We start from the raw sequence: 25,456 nt of genomic DNA, 5'->3' as shown, positions 1-25,456 counted from the left end.
GAACAATAAGATTACAATTAATATTAAATTTACAATTACAATTACAATTACAATAAAAATTAAAGTACGACAAGAATACCTGATTAATGAAAGCTAGACATTTTATCATAGAAGTTAAGAACAAAGAATATTTTTGTATTTACAAAATTACAAATTAAACCTACAATAACAAAATTCTATAGTGATGAAATTACCGGATATTGAGATATTTTGTGGTAGATTAAAAGAACTATTTACAAGAAACCATGTCTGAACGAGTCTCAATTACTGACCAAGTGCCTAGTAAGTTTGCGTTTGAATTGAATTTTATTTCGACAGTCCCTGATGCTAGCAGGTAACGAATTCCAGAGTCTTGGCAGGGCTATTGTGAAAGAGGATGAGTATGAGGAGGTGCGATGGGATGGTATTGTTAGTATTGTTTCATGGCGAGAGCGTGTGTTCAGATTGTGGTGGGAAGAAAGGTAAGTGAAGCGAGACGACAGGTACGAAGGAATAGAAGAGTTCAAGATTTCGAAGAGAAAGAGAAGTGAATGTAAATTTCTTTTCTTATCTAGTTTAAGCCAACCTATTGCTTCCAGGGATGGGGTAATATGATCATATTTACGAACATTGCTTACAAAACGTACACACAAATTATGAGCACGTTGAAGTTTCATTTTGTTGTCGCTGGAAAGGTCAGTCAGTAAAATGTCAGCATAGTCAAAATGGGGAAATACAAGGGTCTGCACAAGGGACTTTTTTAAGCAAGAGGGAAGATGAACATTTATCCTTTTTAGCACATGAATAATAGAATATACTTTTCTGCAGGTTTCTGTGATTTGCATGTCCCAGTTGAGATTATTATCCATGTGAATGCCAAGATTTTTTACCGAAGAACTGAAAGGGATATGCATTGTACTTACTTTAACGGGGGAAATGTCGAGGTGCTTTACAGCGTCGGTTTGCCGTTTGTGTCCTAATATGAGGTGAATGAACTTATCCACACTGCTCACAATGCAGATTCCAATGTTACATCATTCACTGGGATCTGTGACCTTGTCTACATCTCACATCAGCAGTATATGGTAATGTCTGATTCACATTGGGGCAAAACTTTTACCAAAAAAATGCATCTGGCTTCGCCATCGTTCGAAAACGGACTTATGTTCATATCAACTTTTTCACTCAAAATGGCCTAATTATCGTACCCTAAATTTTTACCTTCCCTCGTGAATCACCCTGTATGTGTATATATATATATATATATATATATATATATATATATATATATTTTCAGTATATATTTCCATACCATATTTTTTCAACAATATTTAAATTATGTACCAAGTACCAGAGATCGTTTTGATTAAGTGCTATTGAGACTAAATTATTGGCAAACAGTAAAGCATCCAATTTTAAATTCCTATTGGTTTGAATGTATCCATGATTCATTTGCCGCCACTCTTGAATAATTTGTGTATATGATAAACAGAAGAGGTGAAAAACCACATCCTTGCCTTACCACTGTATTTATTTCTAGCAACAATGATAATTTGCTTGTTTTAACTGCAATTAAATTTGTTTTATAAAGATTATTTATACTTTTATGAACTGTTGTGGGAGATGATCACTTGCTAGAATATGTAGTAATTTATTTCTAATTTTTCACCTATATTTTTCTTTGGAATGATATTGAATAAAATAAAACTCAATGTACATAAAGACAATGAATGATATTCACTGACTTAAATTATAGTTGTGATTCAACTGTTTCAACTGCAATCCCTTTGATTCTGTGCCCAATCATTATTTAATATTAATAATGCTTGTGATCATTTGATCATTAATCATGCAGCAGGAATATGATCCAACAAAAACAATGATTAATAGAATTTCGACAAGTAAATTTAACTGCGGTGAATAACAGAACAGTACAGACAAAAATAATTAATGATAAAGCTCTACTGTACTAATTTGGTTGCTTACTGACAATTTTAACTCAACTGTGTTAAAGTAATAGGTTAAATTACTGAATTATATGAACAATTTAAAAGGAGAAAGAATAAAACGAGATTCAGGCATCTTTGCAAAAATTATGACTGATATTACGAGCTGTAAGTCCATAGGCATAAAATTTTGGTAGCCAAGCATAACAGATCTTACGGAGTAGTGAATTGTCCAGATTTCGAGAAAACACTACTCTGAGGATAGAACCTTTACGTAAGTATGTAGTTTCGTAATGTTTAATACATTGTTACAAAACCATAAATCTTCACCTCAGAGCAAGGAATCTGAAGCTTGAAATGTGTCTAATTAAGATTATTAAAAGTCTAAGGCCCGGTTTCTTCAACCTTTGTTATAATGCACCTAACATAGCGTTAATTAACTGTAAGTTAAAAGTATGAATTGCTGTTAAAAATATTGCGTTTCTTCGACTTTACATTTCACATTTTAACATTCTGTTTGTTAACTCTCTGTTAAGACCAAAGATACTAGAGTTTAACCATAACCTATAACCAAGTATAGGCTCACTTCTGTTTTCTGAATTCTGACAATTGCGATTCTCGCTTGTTTCCGTTGTTTGATTCAGAGAGAATAGAAGTCTTTCTATTCTCTCAGGTTTGATTTCAGCTTCTTTCCTCGTCTGTATCACAATAGCATGGAGCGGCGTATTGGTATTGCTATTATGAAATGGAAAACACTGGAACAAAAAGAAATGTCTTCTTTCGAAAGAAGCCTTCTGCTGGAAATTATTTCCCAGTATAAACCAATTAATGAGAATAAACAAACAAACGGATCTAAGTTGAATGCGAAAAGTGAGGCTTGGCAGAAAATAGCCTATACCTTTCTGTGAACTTCTGGTCTGTCAAATCACAGAAATCATCCGCTCTGTTTATGTATTCATGGATATCATTTCCTAAATAATGCAGATATATAAGTTCAGCATCTAACGCAACAGCCATATTGGATACTTCTATGCTAACAGAGAGTTAAATGATTTAACTGCATGAAATTGGGCAGTTAAATTAACATAGATTTTAAGAGCCTATTAGTACTAACAGTAGTTGAAGAAATGCTTCAACTGTTAAATTTACAGTTAAAATGGAATAACACTGTTATAATTTAACAAAGGTTGAAGAAACTGGGCCTAAGTGTTAAACCTATGTGGATATAGAAACATAGATACCTATGTGCACAGATGTCCTGTCATTTTTCATAGAATCTTTTTTCGGAGATGGTGCAAAAACTTCTCGCCTTTCTACTGGAGTTGGCTGCGATGTCACAGATTCTGTAAGAACAGCAGCAATTATTTATTAGTATCAATATTATTTCATAAATTGTTTTTAATTATAAATAAAAGTAACAATAGAGGTTGAATTTGTTGTGATGCAATTTCTCAAAGATGAAATGCTTAATGAGTTTCAAAACTTGGCAGCAAGAGCACTAAATAAAGTGCACCTGTTTTATTTCCTTGTTGATAAGCAGCACTACTCCAGCAGCTGTGTTATGAGTTTCATCCCTGATCACATACAACAGAGTGGCTGCAATATACAGAATTTTTTTGGCAACAATCTGAGTAGTTCCACAGACTCATAACAGATGAAGTGAGATGGCTGAATGGCCCTAGATCTGGTCATGGCGGCAGTAGCATTGCCAACCATGCGATACTTTTAACCCTGATGCGATAATAGTATTTAGTAATATTTATTTATTTAACCTGGTAGAGATAAGGCCGTCAGGCCTTCTCTGCCCCTCTACCAGGGGATTACAACAATAATATGAAGAATAAAATTACAATATTAAATTTACAATTACAATAAAAATTAAAGTACGACAAGATTACCTGATTAATGAAAGCTAGACATTTTATCATAGAAGTTAAGAACAAAGAATATTTTTGTAGTTACTGAATCACAAATTTAATCTAGAATAACAAAATTCTATAATGATGAAATTACCGGATATTGAAATATTTTGTGGTAGATTAAGAGAACTATTTACAAGAAACCATGTCTGAACGAGTCTCAATTACTGACCAAGTGCCTAGTAAGTTTGTGTTTGAATTCAATTTTATTTCAACAGTCCCTGATGCTAGCAGGTAACGAATTCCAGATTCTTGGCAGGGCTATTGAGAAAGAGGATGAGCATGAGGAGATGCAATGGGATGGTATTGTTAGTATTGTTTCATGGCGAGAGCGTGTGTTCAGATTGTGGTGGGAAGAAAGGTAAGTGAAGCGAGATGCCAGGTACCAAGGAATAGAAGAGTTCAAGATTTCGAAGAGAAGGAGAAGTGAATGTAAATTTCTTTTCTTATCTAGTTTAAGCCAACCTATTGTTTCCAGGGATGGGGTAATATGATATTTACGAACATTGCTTACAAAACGTACACACAAATTATGAGCACGTTGAAGTTTCGTTTTGTTGTTGCTGGAAAGGTCAGTGAGTAAAATGTCAGCATAGTCAAAATAGGGAAATACAAGTGTCTGAACAAGGAACTTATTTAAGCAAGAGGGAAGATGAACATTTATCCTTTTTATCACATGGATAATAGAATATAACTTTTCTGCAGGTTTCTGTGATTTGCATGTCCCAGTTGAGATTATTATCCATGTGAATGCCAAGATGTTTTACCGAAGAACTGAAAGAGATATGCACTGTACTTACTTTAACGGGGGAAATGTCAAGGTGCTTTACAGCGTCAGTTTGCCGTTTGTGTCCTAATATAATTGCTTGTGTCTTTCCAGGATTGATATTAAGATGGAATTTCTTTGTCTATGTCACAATCGAGTCAATGTCTTCGTTCAGTTTGTCTATAGCGTCATTTACTTGGTCTAAGCGGGAAGAGATGTAGCACTGAAGGTCGTCAGCATACAAGTGATAGTTACAATGCCTTACAAGAGATGTAATATCATTGACGTATATTTTGAACAACAATGATCTGAGTACCGACCATTGTGGTATACCTGATGTAATGTTAAGCCAGGAGGAGCTTCGATTCCAGGATACAACACATTGTAATACTTATAACATGTGATAATTTTATTTATGTAATTTGGGTAAAGGAATTTAATGTTAGCGCGCTCAAATTATATCGTTTTTCTGTATGATATAGTGAGAAAGGAATTCGTAGAGGTGACATGGAGTAATAAATATTATTCCATTGGAGCTTGCATCTAGCAGTTGTCACCAAGGTTCATTTTCGACAATGGAAATCCTAGCGACCATTCTCTTTTATATGTTATCATTATTTTTAAAACATGGGCATAGTCAATCTGATATATAGGTAATCAGGGGTTTCAGCTATGTTTTTCATGCTGTGTACGCTAAGATTAAGGTCTGACATGATTATGACACTAAGATAATACAGGACGAAATAAGACTCGCTACATCCCTAAGTAGGGAATTTAAGTTTCCTGTTTGGACTGGCAGCCACTACAAGTGTGAAATAATAAGGGTACCGTACTTAATTTTATGTTTTTGAAAATGGTCAACTAAAATCTTTCGGAATATGTATGATAAAACTTTCTTGTGTTAAATTCTAACGTACCCTGTTTACATGTTTCGACCTATTCGTGGGTCATCTTCAGAACTGGTCGTTGCTGGTCTTGATGCCTCTTGTTTTGTTTCCTGTGAGGGTGTGTTCGTGTGGTGTAAAATGGAGTCAAAGAGTGTGTGTTTTTCTGAAATTGAGTTGTGTGTTGAGAATTTCATTGGGGTGTGTTTTTGTGTGTCTGTATATTTCATATTGTTCTGGTGTGTTTAGTTTCTGGCTTTTTGGTTGGATGTGTAGTATTTCCATGTCTGTGTTGATGTCTCTGAAGGTGTGGTTAGCATTTGTGATGTGTTCTGCATATGTGGAGGTGTTTTGTAATTTTGTTACGGCTGTGATGTGTTCTTTGTAACGTGTTTGAAATGATCTGCCTGTCTGTCCTATGTAGAAGTTGTTGCAAGTGTTACATTTGAGTTTGTATATTCCTGTGTAGTTGTATTTGTTTGTTTGTGTGTTGAGATGTTTTTGTAGTGTTATTTGTTCTGTATGCGATGTTGTAATTTAATTTCTTGAATGAGGTTGCAATCTTATGTGTGTGTTTTTGTTTTCGTATGTTAATGTGATGTATTTTTTGTGTTCTTGTGCGTGTGTTGTATTCTTATGTTTTTTGTGGTTATGTTTTGTCTTACGCGATTATGTTGTCTATTATGTCCACATATGCAGAACACATCACAAATGCTAACCACACCTAAAGAGACATCAACACAGACATGGAAATACTACACATCCAACCAAAAAGTCAGAAACTAAACACACTAGAACAATATGAAATATACAGACAAACAAAAACACACCCCAATGAAATTCTCAACACACAACTCAATTTCAGAACACACACACTCTTTGACTCCACTTTACACCACACGAACACACTCTCACAGGAAACAAAACAAGAGGCGTCAAGACCAGCAACGACCAGTTCTGAAGATGACCCATAAATAGGTCGAAACATGTAAACAAGGTACATTAGAATTTAACAGAAGAAATTTTTATCATACATATTCCGAAGTGATACAGTGTTAAAAGTTGTGTAATCAAGATGTAAAATCTTTCTTGAATTTCTTAAGTGGGAGGCACCTAAACGCAGAATTCATTAACCCCATGACAACTGCCAGTAGTAGAATTATTTTCAGGTGAGCAAGTAACAGTTGGTCAGCTTTGTTTGGAGTTCTCTCACCACAGGGTCACTAGCCATACCAATGATACTTCTCTTTCTTTAAAATCTATTGCTGCTGGCCTGATTTTGAACTTGTGAACTCAGATCCAATGAACGTAGTAACCATTCAATCAGTCAGAAGGACAAGTCAATAACAGTACAAATTATTAGACTAAATTAATTATATGTGCAACGAAGCTGTATTTATTGGTAGAAATAATGAACAAAAATGTATTTTGCACAGATATAATGAACAGAAAATTGAGTCTTGAGGTTACTAATATTTTGTGAACATTCCCTTATTCTTATTCTTTATTAACACATTGATTTTGTCAGGGATGCTGGAAACCAAAGTTTGACACTTTCTTTGAATATCAGCATAATTTAGCCAGATATCAGACAATGCTTAAATGTGTTCATGTTTTGTTGTAAGTCTCTTTTTGTTCACTTTCTTCTTCAATATAGATCACAGATTTTCAGTTTCATTCATGTCCGGTCTTCTTGCAGGCCATGGGAGAATATCTTCTTCTGTATATAATTAAAACACCAGTAGTACCAACATAGCCAGAAAAAATATACTTAACCATTGGAAAAATATACCAGAAGATGTAAACAATATTTACAACAACAGAGACTCTGTGAATTATACTGATAGTTGATATGACGAATTATATTATGTTCCCAAGAAAATGTTTTAATCTAATTTGTCCATGTCTGTATAATTAGTTTACTGATATTTCAAAATAGAAGATACTGTTGGAGCTAACATTTGCAGATTAGAATCAAAATGTAAAATCTCAGTTTCCCTTGGATTTTATGTAACGGTTTCCAAGTATAATCCCAAAACTTGCTCAGTCCATTTGGCCATTTTTATGATTTATACATGTATATGATTATGTTTGAGACCCTATCATTATGTTTTAAGCTTGTTTTCTTCCAAAACAACGTCAGATCTTGTCTAAAAGTTTGCATTATTGTGCATGACACTTAAAAACTCGCTCAGTCCATAGACTGATGGATAAAGAAACTAATCCAGTCCTTTCACAAAAATTGACCGAACGTATTTTGGGATAACACTCTTCAATTTCATCCTATGCCGTAATCCAAAGAAAAATCTGGTAAGATCCATGGCTTCCTTTAACCCTTAAATTGAAAGAATGGAAGAAATCTATGTCTCACACTGATACTTCTTAAACCACAACAAATTGTAAAGAAAGCAAAGGAATAATTCTTCTCGGGTTCTCAGCCAGGTGAGTTGGATTGTTGCTGAGAACCCGAAAAGAATTATTCCACATCCAATGCCAGCAAAGCCTCAAGTCCTAAAAATAATGCAATGTTGTATATTGTTCTGTGATTTTGCTTGAATTTAGATTTTCCTACCAATTTATTTTGTTATTTTACTACAATTATAACCAAGCTGCGGATTTTTAGGCACTAAAAACAGTTGAAATAGGCAGGCAAAATAGGCATTCAAAATTCTAAAATAGACATTTAAAATGGCACTAACAAATTTCTAATTTTCAATGGCTAACACGACCATAGCATAGCATTATACACTACTTCCTATAGGAATGTCCTTATGGCAGTGAATAATTAAATATTCGTCCAAATGTTGTAATGAGAACTGATGTCTATTGTCTGTGAGAATGTTCTTAAATTGGGAGAAACTCCCTTCCACTTCACATGAAGTGATGGGACAATACTTCAGGGATCCAGTCTCAGCTGGGGACCAAACCAGTGAGAACGCAGTAATGTCGATGTATTTTCCAATCAGAGCCAATTCGATTACAGCAGAAAACTCAACTTCATACTCAATTCACAAACTCACAAAATGGATACACAGTTTAAAACAACTACCCTAGTCAACTACCACAATGATTCATATGGATTTCGAAATATATTTTTTCCTATGGGTTGATTTTAAATTATTCGATTTATCCGCATTCTGCTGGCAGTAAAACGTAACACACAGAATTATCGTTAGTTCCCTGTTAGATAAAAAAGAAACAAATTACAGATTAAAAAAATATCGATTGAATGATCAGTAAATTCAAGTATAATATATAATACGGATATTTAGGCAACTTTTAGGCATTTATAAGTAAATAGGCATTTACTAGTGAAATAGCAATTATAGGCACTATAGAATTCGCATATAATACTCACAATGTCTTAAAATGAATATGTAACCTAAAATCTTTCGCCTTCACGTTAAGGATTAAAATAGGCATATAGGCATAAATCCGCAGCTTAATTATAACATAAATTAAAATTCGTATCCTAAGGATATGGGATAAAGTTAACTATCAGGCTGAAATACTGTCACTCTGGCACAGTCTCACTGATCGGACATTTGGATTGAATAAATTCTTTAGCTGGAGTGATTATTAGAGCAATGTATTAGGTAGTTAAAGGGACAATTTGAAGTTTCCAAATTTAAAGTTGATAATGACCTGCAGTAGAGGATGCGGTGGTTGAGGTTTGGACTTCCTCCTGATGGATGGGAGTGGGCACTTGAGCCAATTCGATTGCAAGGCTCTGCGTGGCGGCAAGCGTTGCCTCTTCCATCGCCTGCTCAGTTGCTGATATTGACAGTGACTGCAGAGGTGATGACTGCTCAGCCGCTGCTGTCTGCAGCAGTTGCATTATGTCGTGGCGGTTGTTGTCAAGTGCTATATGAAATGCAGTTTTGTCAAATTTGCTTATTTCATGGGGATTAGCCCCATTTTGTAAAAGCAATTCAACAGTGTCCACATGTTCACGTTCTACTGCCCAATGTAATGGAGTCATGCGCAACTGCAACAAAATATTCATTAACTTAAAAATGTAAGAAAACTTATATTAGAAGACTTCCCAATTTAGGATCTTACAATTTATCAGCATCTTGTACCAGAACATAATCAGAACTAATATAAGAACACTTAGACGAAACGTTAGGAAAGTAATGACTCCAATAATAATAATAATAATAATAATAATAATAATAATAATAATAATAATAATAATAATAATAATGATGATGATGATGATGATGATAATTTTAGTATTTATTGCCACATACAATACAAAATAAATATATATTATGGATGCAGCATAACAGAGTTGCCAGATATTCCAATTTGGCGGGACATGTCCTGATTTTCATATAAAAGTCCAAAGTCCTGCTTCATTTCGAGACAGGACGCAAAAAGTTCCCCCTTTAGAAAATTAACGTCACTTGTAAAACTGTATCGTTACTAGTAACTATTTTGTCCTAGGCCTAAATAATTACAGCAAATTTTAATTAATTTTCTTAACAATGTAGGTTTTCATACTGGGGGGGGGGGGGAGGAAAACGAATATTTTGGCAAGTGTAAGGTTTGTAACAGATAATTCAGTGGTGAATATGATACTTCTAAACATTTAAAAAGAAACGTTCATCCCAAATGCATGGCAAAGAGAATTGAAAAAATCTTGTTGAAAATGCTAAAGTCCAGTAATAAATATGTAGGAAACTCTGAGAATGTATACTGTACGGTATGTTAAATTATGGGTTTCGAACAGTAATATGGTAAGCCATAAAATAAATATAAATTCAGGTTTCAGTAAATTTTATGTTATTGTTATCAATGAATAAACATTGAAATTTAATTACTTTGTTACATCTGGTGTCATTTTTTGGAATTTGTGCTTTAATGTTAATAAAAAACAGCTGGGAAAATCTATGAGTCAGAACTACTATTAAGTCATTAAGTTAATAATTTAGCATTACATATTATTGCCACAAGCCCTTCAGAAAGACGCCAGAGAAACGTGATGTAACTTACAGGCAGATAAATATTGTATTGTATTTGAAACATGTATCTACAATATGTTTCTTTAAATTAAAATTTCAATTTTGAGATTCATATAAGTTTCTTCAACTGTATATAAAGGGATATTTTTTATTTCGTTTTTTATTATTTTTTTTTGTAGTCATGAAAATGTCAACTCAGCCCATATTCATACCATTCGTTCTTTAAAACAAAACATAAGTACTATATATTATGATGAAAAATGAGTGTCCTTTGGTAGATCTAAAATCTGGCAATCCTGTAGCATAATAATAATAATAATAATAATAATAATAATAATAATAATAATAATAATAACGATAAAAGTAACAATTAAAATCCCAAAAATCAATTTTAAGACAAGTTGCAAATAATACTATATAGGCCTACTGTATTTACTCGCGTAATAGACGCACTTTTTTCTCGGATTAAAAATCCAAGGTACGTATTATATGAAAGAAAAAAATTTAGCTTGAAAGTTGCCAAATACCGTGCATATTTACACCAATTGGGGTTCATCATAAAGCAACACAATAATCACAGAACACAACTGATGCAAGTAACAATACAACAGACAACAATCGACATTAATGCTGCTCATAGTATGTTGAAAGTTTTTACACTATTAAAAAAAGACAATCACAATCCTTTTCTGCATTTAAGAAGAACCAATCATAATAAATTAACTCTTTGTTTTAAAAAATGTAAACATAAGAAGTGCATCCAACATTAAGATTGTATAATACCACAGAGAGCAACTGAAAAAAACTTCCTTTTAGATGCCATTCTTGTCATTCAGTATTTCCTTTTGGTACCGTTAATGGTCCTTACTGCTCCTAATCCCCAATTACAAATCAAGATAGTATGCTGATAAACTAAGAATATTTATCTAGATGAATAGACACTAAATGAAGTGGAGGAAATGAAAATGTAGTAATGCATTTGAATATCAAGATTCATCATTAAGATTATTATATTCATTACTCTGTGTTTGTGGAAAGCAATAAAAGTTATGATAAGGCCATTAAATGTTAGACAGTATAAAAATAACAAACACGAAATAATACCGTAATATGTAACCTTCAGATCTTACCATGTCTTTAGAATCTACATCTGCACCATGGGTCAATAATAACTGTACAATAGATGTGTTGCCTTCCTGAGCTGCAATATGTAGTGGTGTGCGTTCCACTTTTGTTCTAGCATCACGTGATATACCAGCTCTTAGTAGTACCTCAGCTGTCTCAACATGGCCGAACTGAGCTGCAAGATGGAGTGGACTAGTTCCCAACTGCGAACAATACAATAAAGAATACGTTTCCATTTTTAAGAAATTCCTGCTCATAAGGAATGATTTCAATAAGTCCTAGCAGAACTACCATAAAAACAATGTAATTGATTTCTGCTTTTAAGAAACCTTGCATTAAGGAAAATCCCACTTTTAAGGAACACATTTGAATGCATTTACGAATATACAGCACGTTTTAATATAATTTCGAACTTATTCCAAACATTTGTGATCAATTCCTGTATATGGTACAGTCACACCAGTGTGGCACTAGCAATAGTAGGCCTACAATGAGAGCAATAGTACGCATAGATATCTCAACTGAATATAAGCTTGTAAAAATGTTAATGTATTCTTGCATATGAAAATTGTAAAATTAATTAAAACACTTAAAAATCTGTTACTATGAGTTTGTGAAAATATCATATTGTATGTTTCCTAATAGTAAACATAATAGGTACTACAAATATGTATACAGAAAAGGCGTTATTCTGTACAGTGAATTCACTCCCTCTAACAAATGGATAACTAAGCCCGATGGAATGACTAGCGGTGAATGGAAGGAGGCTATCAAGATGACTGCCAACGTAAGTGCTGTAAGAGCCATACCCGGTAGGTCTCAGGGCAACCACTGCAGGCGATGCCTCAGTGAGATAGAAACCCTTGGACATGTCCTGGGAGCCTGCCCTTATGGCGAAACATTGCGTATAAATAGGCACCATGCAATTAGAACTAAACTGGCCGATGCCCTTAGAAAACTAAAATACACCATCTATGAAGAAGTCCACGGAACTGCCGACAATGGCAGTAACAGACGAATTGACATAATCGCCATTAGCGAATCCCTGTCTCAGGGTATGATAATCGACCCACCATCAGGTTTGAAACGTATAAAGGACAGCCTGAAGACGTACATGAGGAGAAATGAGCAATCTACGTTCCAACCATCCCGTATTATAAAGATAAATACCAACTTCACAATATCAGTGTTATGGGACTGATGTTTGGAGCAAGAGGAATGATACCTAACTTCTCTTCTCAATTCTGTACGACCCTAGGACTGCACAAATCGTTTCTGAATGAACTGGCCCTCCTCATAATTAGAGAGTCAGTCAAACTTTTACGAAACCACCTATATGGACTCTAATTCACTGACACACCATTATCTTTTTTCTTCCTCTTATTATCTTTCATTGCTTCTTTACTTGTAACTTTTTTAATTCTGTAAATTGTCATTGTTTGTTTGTTTGTTTGTTTGTTTGCGTACTTGTTTACTTTTTTTCTTACTCTGTTATCTTTCATCATCTATTTGTTCTTATATTGTTTTGTATGCTTTGTCTAATGCCAGCCTCTCATATGAGGAAGCTCAATAAAAAAACAAAAATAATAATGTACAGGTTCTTCGACTGCATGACTTTTGGATGCTATAGTGTAGCTCCCTTTCACTGGTAACTTGAGTCCAATTGTGTTCCTAATGGAAAACTCTGTAGTTATATGGCGTAAGTGTGTTTTAATTTCCACTCTCAGTCCTTTCTTGCTTATATTACATGAAAACCCCCTTTAAGGGAAACCCGCATTTAAAGAAAATGTAATAAATATCCCAGAGATTCATTAATTAAATACTATATATCTGCAAGAAAACGTATCACGAATATTTCATCTGATATAATAAAAAAGTGTAATTAAATGTACTTTCTTCAGTTTCATAATGCACCTTTCATATGTACTAATTTTTACTGCATCCAACTAAACTAACATCAGTTGAACCATAACTAAACAGAGAATCGAGTAGGAGCATTCAAATCCTGATTAAACTAAATTAAATTTCTTATAAAATAAAGCTGGTTATGGGACAGAAATTACCTGTGTAGCTCAATCGCCTTGTGATCATACCATCAGTTCTCTAATTCACTGTAATATCTACCACAAGCAGAGAAAACAATGCTAATAATAATTACATTAGACTAAAATTAGTAAGGCTTCAAACAGGAAGAAAGGAAACACTATGTTGAAATAGACCATTTTAATACATTTTTTGTAATCCAACAAAACTAAAAATACTCACCCAATCTGTTGTGAAAGGTGCACCTTTACTCATAAGATGTCGCACATGCTCTGTATTGCCTTCTTTGGCACTCAAAAGAAGTTTCTTCCCCAGTTCGACTAATGATAATGCAGGAACACATGGTCGTACAGCTGTTAGATTGCCTGAACCATCCAGATTACGAACAGTTACACATTTACTGTTGTACGTCTGCAAAAATAGAGAAATTTGCATATAACTGAATCAATTTAGCAATATATAGAATAGAAAAAATGAATTGTTAAAGCCGAATTACAAAGAGTATATTATATTCACTTAAGAATTTCCAAAGTACAGCACGTTATAATGTTTACCTACTGAAGGTTTTCATTCCCTATTTGGAGTTACTTGACTGATATTGAAAAGACACTTACTTACTGGCTTTTAAGGAACCCGGAGATTCATTGCCGCCCTCACATAAGCCCGCCATTGGTCCCTAACCTGAGCAAGATTAATCCAGCTCTATCATCATATCCCACCTCCTTCAAATCCATTTTAATATTATCTTCCCATCTACGTCTCGGCCTCCCCAAAGGTATTTTTCCCTCCGGCCTCCCAACTAACACTCTATATGAATTTCTGGATTCACCCATACGTGCTACATGCCCTGCCCATCTCAAACGACTGGATTTAAGTTCCTAATTATGTCAGGTGAAGAATACAATGCGTGCAGTTCTGTGTTGTGTAACTTTCTCCATTCTCCTGTAACTTCATCCCTCTTAGCCTCAAATATTTACCAAATCTCAAAACCTTATTCCTCTGCTGTGGTCCCATTCCGAGGCTTATTTAAAGGCTTCATAACAAGCTGTTTTTACGGTGATGGGTTGTTAACCCTTCGCCCAACACACAGTTCTTAAGTGATACAAAACTTTATTTGATGTGTGTATAAAAGAAAAGAAGAAACAAAATTCTGTTCTGTTAAATAACATTTAATCATCCCAGTTCACATTAATATATTAATGATAAACTGCAATGGTTTGTTGTTGTTATTATTATTATTACTATTATTATTATTATTATTATTATTATTATTATTATTATTATTATTATTATTATTATTATTATTAGACATAAATATAATTAGCGCCAACAGTAAGCTCCTCTGTTAGGTACTATGAAAAATAATGTATGACATCTACAGAGGGTCCAACCAGAATTGATCCCTGAAAAGTCTATTCCACCAAAGTTTGCAGGTAGAATACAGAGTAGTCCATTTATATTGCAAATTGAAATTTCCTTCTTCAAGAGTGGTTAAAAATTGGTTTCAATTTGTTTCAGCTGATGTCCCAAGTATTACAGATGATTCATCAAGACTTTGTGAGAAATTTTCTCTATTGATTCTTTCACAATGGAATCATTCCATGAAGAGAGAGCCATTTAGATGAGTTTATAAAATTTAAAGAATCTTATCATGTGATATATCAAATTAAAGTCTAAAACGCCTATTTATGTATTTGATTGTTACTTCTTTAACGATCTTGCCTGAAAGTTGTTGAAACTTCTCAAATTCTCGTAAACAAATTTTATTGGAGGGAAGTAACAGTAGCCTATTGACAATAATGATTTTTTTTTTATTTCTCTATAATGAGAGCATCTGTTCCCTTCTAAATTCAAACCTTAAACTCTGATAGTTCAAAATAAATAAATCATATAAATTTCATCATAGGTCTGGATGTAATTGATTTTTTTAATCAATAACAGAAAAAGTGAAAAAGTTGTATTTGAAATATTAATATGGAAATAATGTAATTTTGTGTTTTTAGCTTCATATCAGCCATATTCAATAACAGCATCACCATTTCACTTAAGATCCTTATGACATTCCCAAGAATACATGCACATGTGCACATACACAAAGTGTTTCAATAAAATGGGCATTTTTATTTGCTGAGAAAAATTTTCCTATTGCAGTCATCGACACACTTAAAAATTACATTTGCAGAAACATGATTCTTTTTTTCTAAGTAGAGTGGATTGCAATGTGCAACTGCTGTTAATGCATTTTATAAAAATCGTGATTGTGTGGTTGCTGCTATAGTCCCGTCACTCTAATTTCCGGCAGCCAATCACGTTGAAGGTCGGCTATATTTAAACGTGTGCGTCTTCTGATTCGCTGATGAAGATATTATGCATTTCCTAAGGTTCGATAAATACTTAATAAAATTTCCCGCCATTTTGGCTCTTTCGTTGGAGTTTGCAGAAAGCACACGAGGACGTTACTTGCCGCACAAATTTTTGCTGAATTACAGTGCGTTTGATTTATTATCAAAGGAGCTACGACATGATAATGTTTAACGGTGCGGCAAATAGATTCCTCGTCTGGTAGCTCGGCAATGAAAGAACAAAAATGGCGACAGATACTACCTACCTAGACTTTATAGAGTCTTCGCTTCCTAAGACGTAAGCAAAGAGGAGGACTCACGCCAGGAATAACAGCATCGCGACTATAGAAGAGAACATCGGCATCATTTACAACTTGAAAGGCATGATTCCATCCCATTTGAACATATAATCAAGTTATGGTTGTAAAATTTTGAAGTTGCAGAAAGTGTTTCGGGAGGAAGGGGGAGAGATTAAACCTATAGACGGGTCAAAGACGTTGTTATGCAAAGTCCAACACTTTTTGTAAGACAAATTTCGTCAGCAGTGCAGAGATCAAGTACCAGTGTGCATAGAACGTTATATGACGACTTGAAGTTGCAATTGTACAAAAAACAGATTGTCCAGCAGTTAAATGAGAGTGATTCGAACATAAAATATATTTAGTACTGAGCTTTTGACTAAAATTAATTAAAATCAAGCTTTCTTACTTCACTATGGATTTCTTGTGAGGCACACTTCCATCTTAGCAGTTGTGTTAATAAACAAAACTGTCGTTATTGGTCTGTGGAAATCTCCATCAACTGCATCAATGGTCATTACACAATCAGAAAGTCACAGTGTGATGTGTTGTCTCTTCAGTGGGGATAATTGGCCCTTACTTTTCGAGGATGAGCAAGGACGAACAATCACGGTAAAATCTGCCAAGTATGCCAATATAACTGCCACATTTCTCGCATAACTCGTCAAATTCCTCATAGAGAGGCCATTTTGGTTCCAGTAAGACAGGGCTACATTGCATACAGCAAGATTCCATGCAAGCAGTGCGCCAATTTGGCTCCCTAGATCACCTAACTTCACTATTTGAGATTACTTTCTGTGAGGACTTCTGAAAAGCCCATAAGGAGTGGTCCTCCAGCTTGGGGATTGGACGAAGAACTAACAATCCATCACCGTAAAAAACAGCTTGTTACAAAACCACAATATAAGCCTCGGAATGGGACTGATATGCATATAGAGTGTTAGTTGGGAGGCCGGAGGGAAAAAGACCTTTGCGGAGGACGAGATGTACATGGAGGATAATATAAAAACGGATTTGAGGAAGGTTGAAAATGATGGTTGGAAAATGATGGTAGAAACTTGATTAATCTTGCTCAGGATAGGGACTGATGGTGGACTTATGTGAGGGTGGCAATGAACCTCCGGGTTCCTTAAAAGTAATTTGTAAGTAAGTAAGGTTGAAAATTCACATAAGCAAGTCACATTAACATAAGTGACAAAAACAAACGCGCAAAATTGAGTGGGGGGGGGGGGGCATTTCGTAAATTAGCAAAGGAAAAGCGAGAAAGGGAAGCTAAAGTTCTAAAAATGCTTGGTAGAGTAGACACATTTTTCACATTAAATGTTGCTGGTTTGAGTTCAAGCATTACTGATAGGCCTAAATGTGCTGATAACACTGCAGCCGTAATGAAAGCTCTAAATGCGAACGAAACAATGATTCAGGATAAAAAAACAAAAAGTTTCTGACACATGTGTCAAATCAGACGTTATAAATAGTAATACCGGTACCGGTAACTTGTTAGAGATGGTCCTGCGGAATGGTGTATTAATGAGTCAACAATTGACATTCTACACCATGGAATTAATAAAAATTGTAACCGTGATTTTTCTAATTCACGGAGACTGACAGTCAGTAACACCAGATATCTAAACAAAAATGTACAGTATGTTACTGCACACTTTTAAACTGTAAATCAACTTTGCGTGATTATTTAGTAAATTCTGTAGCACCGATGCCATTTATTGTGAACCCGTATACAGTATGTACATTTTTTGGAAGCAAGACCACAATCGCTATTCTTGGAATTTCAGATTGGAAAAACATTATCGTGAAACTGTCGCTTTTAACAAGAAAAAAATTCCTGAGAATTGTAGAAAATCATCTCGTTTCATATGTTGTGGCAGAAAAAATGTACTGAAAAGGGTGTATGCAGTAATGAAAAAGCTGAAGTTGGTTTCACCCAAAATACTTTACCCAGAACCATCACTGATCAGGCCTGTACTACCCGTAATTCCAGTAATTTATTTCAAAAGAAAGATTAGGCCCTACTGCCCTCGACCCTCACTCCCAGTATTTGCCTTATGTTGAACAAATGACAAGAGATCAACTCTGGCTGTTCTCAATTTAACGGGGCATTATTTTTCACATAGCCTAGGCAGTATTGGGTTTACCCTTTAAGGAATAGTTCTCTTTTCCTTTTTAATAATCTGTACAATAAGTTCAATAAAATTATTGCATTGAAATTAGTTTAGTCACAGGATTAACAAGGTCTTGGAAAAAGTATGTGAGAACATGTAACAATAAAATAAAGTTGTAATGTGCATTGTCTAAACATTATAAATAATAATAAAAGACATAATGATCATGGAAAAATTAATCTATCTCACATGATACAAAGATAGTTACTAAATAATACACTGAGGCCAATCTTCGATATCTCCCCACACTACACAGCGGACTGACGTCTGATTGCGTTTCGTTATGGGTTAGATAGTTTAAATGAGGAGCTAGCTAAATGACAGGAGGCCGTGATATGTGACAAGGTTAGTGGGTTAGTTGAGGGGATATCTAAGTAACATAAAGCCGAGGAATGTGAAAATGTTTCGTTGATTTAAGTGCGTTTTCTTCTCCCGAGTGTAGTGTGGGGAAATATCGAAGTTTCACCCTAATTGAGTAATGAATTATAAAGTATGATATTCCTTGAACTTGAATATTGGAATAGCCTTACTTACTGGAATGAGCATTGTAGGATCCAATGACTCAACTTCCTCCGTTGCCATAATTGCCTGCATTTTGTAGCCTAAATTATTGTTGAGGAAATCAATCACCTATTAATAAAAAAAACAAAGTAATCAACTATTCTCATTTTATTACATTTATAAAAATTAAGGCAGGTTATATTTATGTGAACCTACCATTTTTAACAGGTAAAATGTAAAATCGTCCATGCAAAATCAATAGAAAACGAAATTGTTCTTCATTTTAATAACTGAAGACATGGCAACAGGTGGCATATAACATATAATTTTCAAATTTTAATATAATGTATATATCACATGTTCAAGTAATGAGCGACATATATATATTCAATATAGTTTCCTGTGAACAGGATGTTTTCGTTATCGCCATTTTGGAGCTACACTTCCTGTTCCTGTTCTAAAACGGAAGTCATTTGCTATAGGGTCTAATTATTTTTCAAATTTAAAAGTAGCTGGTCTATTTATAACTTATATAGACTTACTTACCAAAATCTCTAAGGCCTTTAAACCATTTTAAAGCCTCTAATCCACGTTCATGCACTCTGCCAACACATCACAAGAAGCGTTTCACAATCTCACAGCCTTCTAAATGAAATAGTCCTATATATTCATTTCTCCATTGCTTGCTAAAACTTTTTTAATACTTTCAGCTTAGAATCGTTCCTCCACAGATGGCAGCAGTATTGATTTTGTAGCCAGAGTTTAAATCGATATAACATGCACCGGGGCAAGATGGCGCAGGTTTGTTTTGACGTACTTAACAATCATTTAAAAGCATATGCTACAAAAATATAGTTCGTACACTCCTTTATGGAAAAAAATGTGGACAGCAGAAATTTGTCAGTATAGCACGAATCTGTAAATGTATAATAACAATACAGCATGTACCGGTAGGCCTTTCACATAATATAATAAATAACTTTATTTATTTATTTAAAGATACGATATTGGCTACCGACGAAGTTTAACAAAGAATTTTCATTCCGGAAATTTCCTCTTTGTGATACGTGCTGTTCCGCTACACAAATTCCATTATTAAAATAAAAAATATATATAATAAAAAATAAATCACGGTACAACTTAGCAAAACTCATAAATTCACAATATTACTCTTTCTATTGTATCCACTTAATAAGTTTCGATGTTGAAAGATTCATTAAACAGAAATAATATAAATGTCTTGACTTGCGTCTCACGGTCTTGCCAATAATGGCAAATATGAACAATGATTGTAATTATTATCGCAAAATTTGCATACGAAAAGTGGAAATAATCCGACACAGAAAGTGGTTCTCTCGTCTCTTCCTTTTCAGTTTTATACAACCCTCAATTTTATAGCATGTCCCTCGAAATTGCAGTAGGCCTACCTCTTTCTAGAATATTTCAACGGAAGGTTAGATGTGAAAATTCTGTATAGTTCGAACGTTCATTTAATGCCCAGGCGGTGTCAAAGAGAGCGCTTTCTTTTGAAGACATAAAATAAGAGTTTGTTTATTGTTTAGGCCTTCTCAGATGCCGCTCCAATCAGAAGAAGCGGTAACATTTTTGTGTACCAATGTTGCGTTAACAAATTGTAATTGACGTCCTCATAACTACGCCACGTGGAGTAGAAACCAATGTCGTCATATCTCGAGTTAATTGATGACGACATAAAAAGTTAACTCATTTTAATTTTAATTTTAATTAAAGATAATAATACAGCTTAAATTTTCTTCACTGTGGATGATTGTGGTAGAAATAAATTATTGATGTGAGTATAAAAATAATTGTAACCAGAAATAATATTTTCAACGGAAATGTGACAACACCGTTTGACTTTGCAAGAATTGATGGACATAAAAAATATATATCGAACATAAAACCTTACGGCTGGGTATTATTGGACGCTCGGACTATACAGAATTTCAGATAAGAAAAATATTGAGGTAAACAAATGGGTGGAGTTTTGCCACCTCACAGACCATCGTACCACGTCACGCATATACTCCTATTGGCTAGTGGTAGTGATGACGTACGCGCTAGAAATCAGTTTCGCAGTTTCTTATGAGATGTTCATTGTGATTGATGATTTATACAGAAGTGGAGTCAGTTAAAATCATGAACCGAGATTCATGGTACGTTCAGAATCTGATACGGATTACCACAATCCAATGTTTAAAGTAGGCGGGATTTTGTTAGCCCATGCTAGAACCTGTGTCACAACCTAACATAACCTGTAATGCATGTAATGCCGAGACTTGTCTCGCTCTTTCGTCTCCTGTACTTGCATATAAACATTATTAATATTATACTGAACATAAACATGAACAGAAACACTCACCACTTTATTAGAGAGATCGGAGTGATATGACTACTAGTACGTATATTATATTATTGTAATCGTGTATAATATTATTTCTCTATTTACAGACTTTCATATTAATTTTAAAAGTGACATGAATATTAATAGTTATTTATGTATTAAGGGGTGGTTTGCCAGAGTTACTTAGGCAAATGCCGGGTTGGAATTTTCATTGCCACGGTCCATTTCTCTTCCCCTCTCGTGTAGAAAAAGAATTTAGATTTCATATCATATCATTCATCTTCTTCACCTCATTTCATAGACATATTCAGATCAACACGCATGTATTCATCCGCTTACGGAAGGAGGCGTCCTTTCCGCAACCGTTCCTGGTCCCCCAGTCTTCCGCAACATCTCTGCCAGGATTCATTTCTTAGGAGTCTTCCAAGGGCGCTTCGACACCTTGCAAGGGCCGTTCGATGAATCCTGTGCTGCTTGGTCTACTTGATGGTATGAACTTAGGGCGGGAGGAGGGTAGAACCACTGGGTGAGCGGGAGAGGCCGACGTGCAAAAGGTCGTCCTCAGTGAGGGAAGTGAGAGGGTATACGACGGTATGGAATATCGTCACTGGTTTCTATGTCCAGAAAACATACCGTTAGTAAAAAATGACATACCGTCACTGAAAAAATGTGATCGTAAACATTTGTTTATACATTTCTTCACAGCAAAGAGTACTAACTGTTTGCTTCGTGAAGTCTATGTTCGTGAATCTAAACCACAGCCTTCTGGAACTGTATTCAGTGTGTATTTAGAAACGCTTATTTGATAAGCTCAACCCCTGGAATGTTTACAACGGTAGTATATCAAGTACAGAAGGCTGTGGTCTGTAGCTTGTGGTGGCCATTGTTGCCAATTTAGTGACTGTGTCATTTGTTGTTGCACTTTTTATTAATAATTAAGTAAGGCACTTTGAAGTTTTAACATTATTTTAAATGATGTCTCAATGGACGTTGTAAAATAACCTAGTAAATAGCTGAAGTAAATTGAAATTATTTTATTAAGAAATTTAATGTGTTGCGTAAGCTTCGAAGTTTCCCGTTACTGACTGCACAAAACAATTTATTGTATACATCATGTGTGTCTATGTTGTAAGGGAGGGGTATGCCTTTTTTACATCGAGGTATGCCGGAGGAAAATCTTGGGGTAGAATACCGCCTCTGGTTTTTTCCCACTTCCCTCACTAGTCGTCCTAATCTGCCCGTAGCCACCGTGACCTGACCTGACCTAACCTAACCTAACCTAACCTAACCTAACCTAACCTAACCTAACCTAACCTAACCTATGTATTCAGGAAGGTAAGCAGTTTTTATTAGTCGAGGACGAGTTTGCAATTTTTTTCACTTCCACATTTTACGTACTAAATAATGACATATTTTTTTCACGACCGGGAGTAAATGTGAACTTCTAGGTTACCAAAATCTGGGGAGAAATATAACATTTCTTCGTTAGAGAGAGAAAGTAGTATTTCTCTCCCAAAGAGAGAGTAATATAACATAACAATAAAACATATGAATCGTTGCTGTTTTACGACATTTCCTTTGCATCTGTGCATACGCTCTCTATAAAATAGCTTCAACGAACTTCAATAATAGAAATTTCAGAAATAAAATGCGAGAATTTACTTCCGGTCGTGGTATAAATTGTGTAAACACCACGGGATCGAAACACTAGTTTTCCCTCGGTACATCTGTAGGCCGAGGGATGCTACAATCTTATACTTCGGGAAAACTCATGCGTTTTTTTCCCAATGTATTACACTATTCTTCATTTTACATTACCTAATATCAGAACTGTAGGTAGGGTTGTCGAGATTTGAGTATTGTTTTGTTTGTTGCTATACGACAGTTGAACGAAACATATTCTCACTCACTTTCCTAGAGAGAAGTAATGTGACTTACGTCCCATCGTCAATAGCAAGCAGCAATATCACGGTAAAATCCATTTACAGTACGATTATTTAGTCCTGACAGTCGCCGGAGATGTGCGCATAGATCAGGCGAGTCCATTTAGTTACGCCAAGAAGTGTATGGGTTATTCACTCGCTTGCCTTCAAAGCGATCGGATGTCATGCGTGCGTTAAAACGGTACGTTTCCATTACAATTAAGCTGTACTGCATTCCTTTACCGACCGCTCGCCCTTATCTCTACTCCGGAACTTTCCTCAATCCTCCTATTATTTCCCCTCTTTCGCGTCGCTGAGCCACCAGGACTAAACAATCGGTCTGTACGCCCCTAAAACAAGGTAATAACTGCTTCCTTACGGCAGTGGGAGTGGAAAAAATATATTAGTTTTAGCTTTGATTACTTATCCAGGGTGCGATTAAGATTTCTGTTGCGGGGGGATAGAATCCTAGATAGAGAATACCATACATAAAATTATTGTTATCCTCATTCGATACGGCTCAACGCTTGGTCGCACGGAGTTGCTTGTCTTGCATCTTGATCATAATAATAATTATATCCGTGAACAGGCTTAAGATAAGATGTGTAATTCCTAAGTTATTGATTGTTATCAGCTTGCTGGTGACGATAATACATTAATATTATTTTCTTTGCTTACTTTGTACTTTATAAAGTAAATATACTCCTATTAAGACAATTATATTTTGTAAGGGGGGATAGAAGTTATCCCTGGCAGGGATGTTAATTTATGAGAGGGCAATAACTTTCCAACAGGGGGGGAAAATCCCCCCTTCCCCCGTTAATTCGCACCCTGTACTTACCCGTAACAAATATGTTACGGCAACATATGCTGATCCTATAACAATCAGGCGCTCTTCACCAAGATCATTACTTGCCTAGGGCTGAGAGCTATAGGACTTTAAAAAATTCACAACCTCCTTATTTACTTACTGGCTTTTAAGGAACCCGGAGGTTCATTGCCGCCCTCACATAAGCCCGCCATTGGTCCCTATCCTGAGCAAGAATAATCCATTCTCCATCATTATATCCCGCCTCCCTCAAATTCATTTTAATATTATCTTCCCATCTACGTCTCGGCCTCCCTAAAGGTCTTTTTCCCTCCGGCCTCCCAACTTTCTCCAATTACCAAATAATGGTCAGAATTACAGTCTGCCCCCCTGAAGGTTCGAATGTCTACTATAAGGCCTATTTATATGATACAGGGATGAAAACTATAAAAACACGAAACTTAAAGAAGAAACCTGGAGACAAATATCAGATTATCTGAAAATAAATAGGGCTATATTTTATTTTGATGAAGATTAATAGTATTAATTAAACATTTGAAATAATGTATCTATATGTCTTAACAGTTTACATAATTTTAATCAGAACATAGTAAAGAATCATCTATCATATCATGAATAGCAAGAAGCTGAGGTCCATTCAACCTGAAATAACGCCCAAACGTATCATCATTCAAATCGAAACCAGTGTCCAAAACTCGCCCTCATTTTCGTAAGATACAATGTGATTTTCAGATATTTCTGGCTTTAATTTTAGGCCTACTTTTTCTTTTCATTAACAAAATATGTTCATGTAACTCCATTTCCTCATCATCTGAATACTCAGATTCAACATAACGTTCGTACGTAATTTGTAAAGTAAGACAATATACTTACAGGCTATATATTTAAGTACGACAATATACGTAAATACATAGTAGCCTATAATATTTCCCCCCAACGAGTCATTACTATAATCAGAAAAATGCTTTCTGCATGAAGGCAGTGCATAGATGATCATAGCGAGGTGTGATCTGTGATAACGAGAACTCGCCATGTGTGTGGAGGAAGGCCCTTCGCCTCTTTCTCGCAACACATTGCTCGCTGGCGAGAACTCTTCAAGTGTGTTACGGGCCTAACGGAGATCGAATAGCGTTCTTTTGAAGAGAAAAATATTATTTAAACTATGAACAGTCCTAATTGTATTGTGTATGTAAGTTTATTATCAATATAACAAGGGGCATATAATTTTTAATGTAATAAGAATTTGTAGATATTTAACTACGTATTGAAAATTAACAGGTAATTTGCGAAGAATGATTTGAGATTTCCAACCGTGTTTTGAGATTAATTGTATCTGATCTTTCGGAATTACTTATGTAGGTTCCATCATTAGAGAAGTATAGGTCATTCGTTATT

General features: G+C 34.9%; 1 protein-coding gene across 3 annotated transcripts in view; it reads right to left on the bottom strand.

The window, feature by feature from the left end:
• Nucleotides 1-19,578, bottom strand: part of LOC138691186 (GA-binding protein subunit beta-1-like) — a 32,110-nt gene extending 12,532 nt beyond the window's left edge. Inside the window, exons 1-6 of one of the 3 annotated variants that reach the window (XM_069812965.1) lie at nt 19,495-19,578; nt 18,982-19,077; nt 13,852-14,040; nt 11,592-11,789; nt 9,140-9,482; nt 3,167-3,268 (exon numbers count right to left, since the gene is read on the bottom strand). In XM_069812965.1, the coding sequence (XP_069669066.1) occupies nt 3,167-3,268; nt 9,140-9,482; nt 11,592-11,789; nt 13,852-14,040; nt 18,982-19,041 (892 nt within the window). In that variant the 5' untranslated portion in view covers nt 19,042-19,077; nt 19,495-19,578. Of the gene's footprint in view, nt 1-3,166; nt 3,269-9,139; nt 9,483-11,591; nt 11,790-13,851; nt 14,041-18,981; nt 19,078-19,164; nt 19,326-19,494 lie in introns of those variants that run through there. The other 2 variants (XM_069812964.1, XM_069812963.1) reach the window with 2 other exon arrangements.
• Nucleotides 19,579-25,456: the final 5,878 nt, after the last annotated feature.

Source organism: Periplaneta americana, chromosome 16 (assembly GCF_040183065.1).
Source record: "Periplaneta americana isolate PAMFEO1 chromosome 16, P.americana_PAMFEO1_priV1, whole genome shotgun sequence".
NCBI classification, from domain to species: domain Eukaryota; kingdom Metazoa; phylum Arthropoda; class Insecta; order Blattodea; family Blattidae; genus Periplaneta; species Periplaneta americana.
This window is presented reverse-complemented; position numbering and strand designations above follow the sequence as displayed.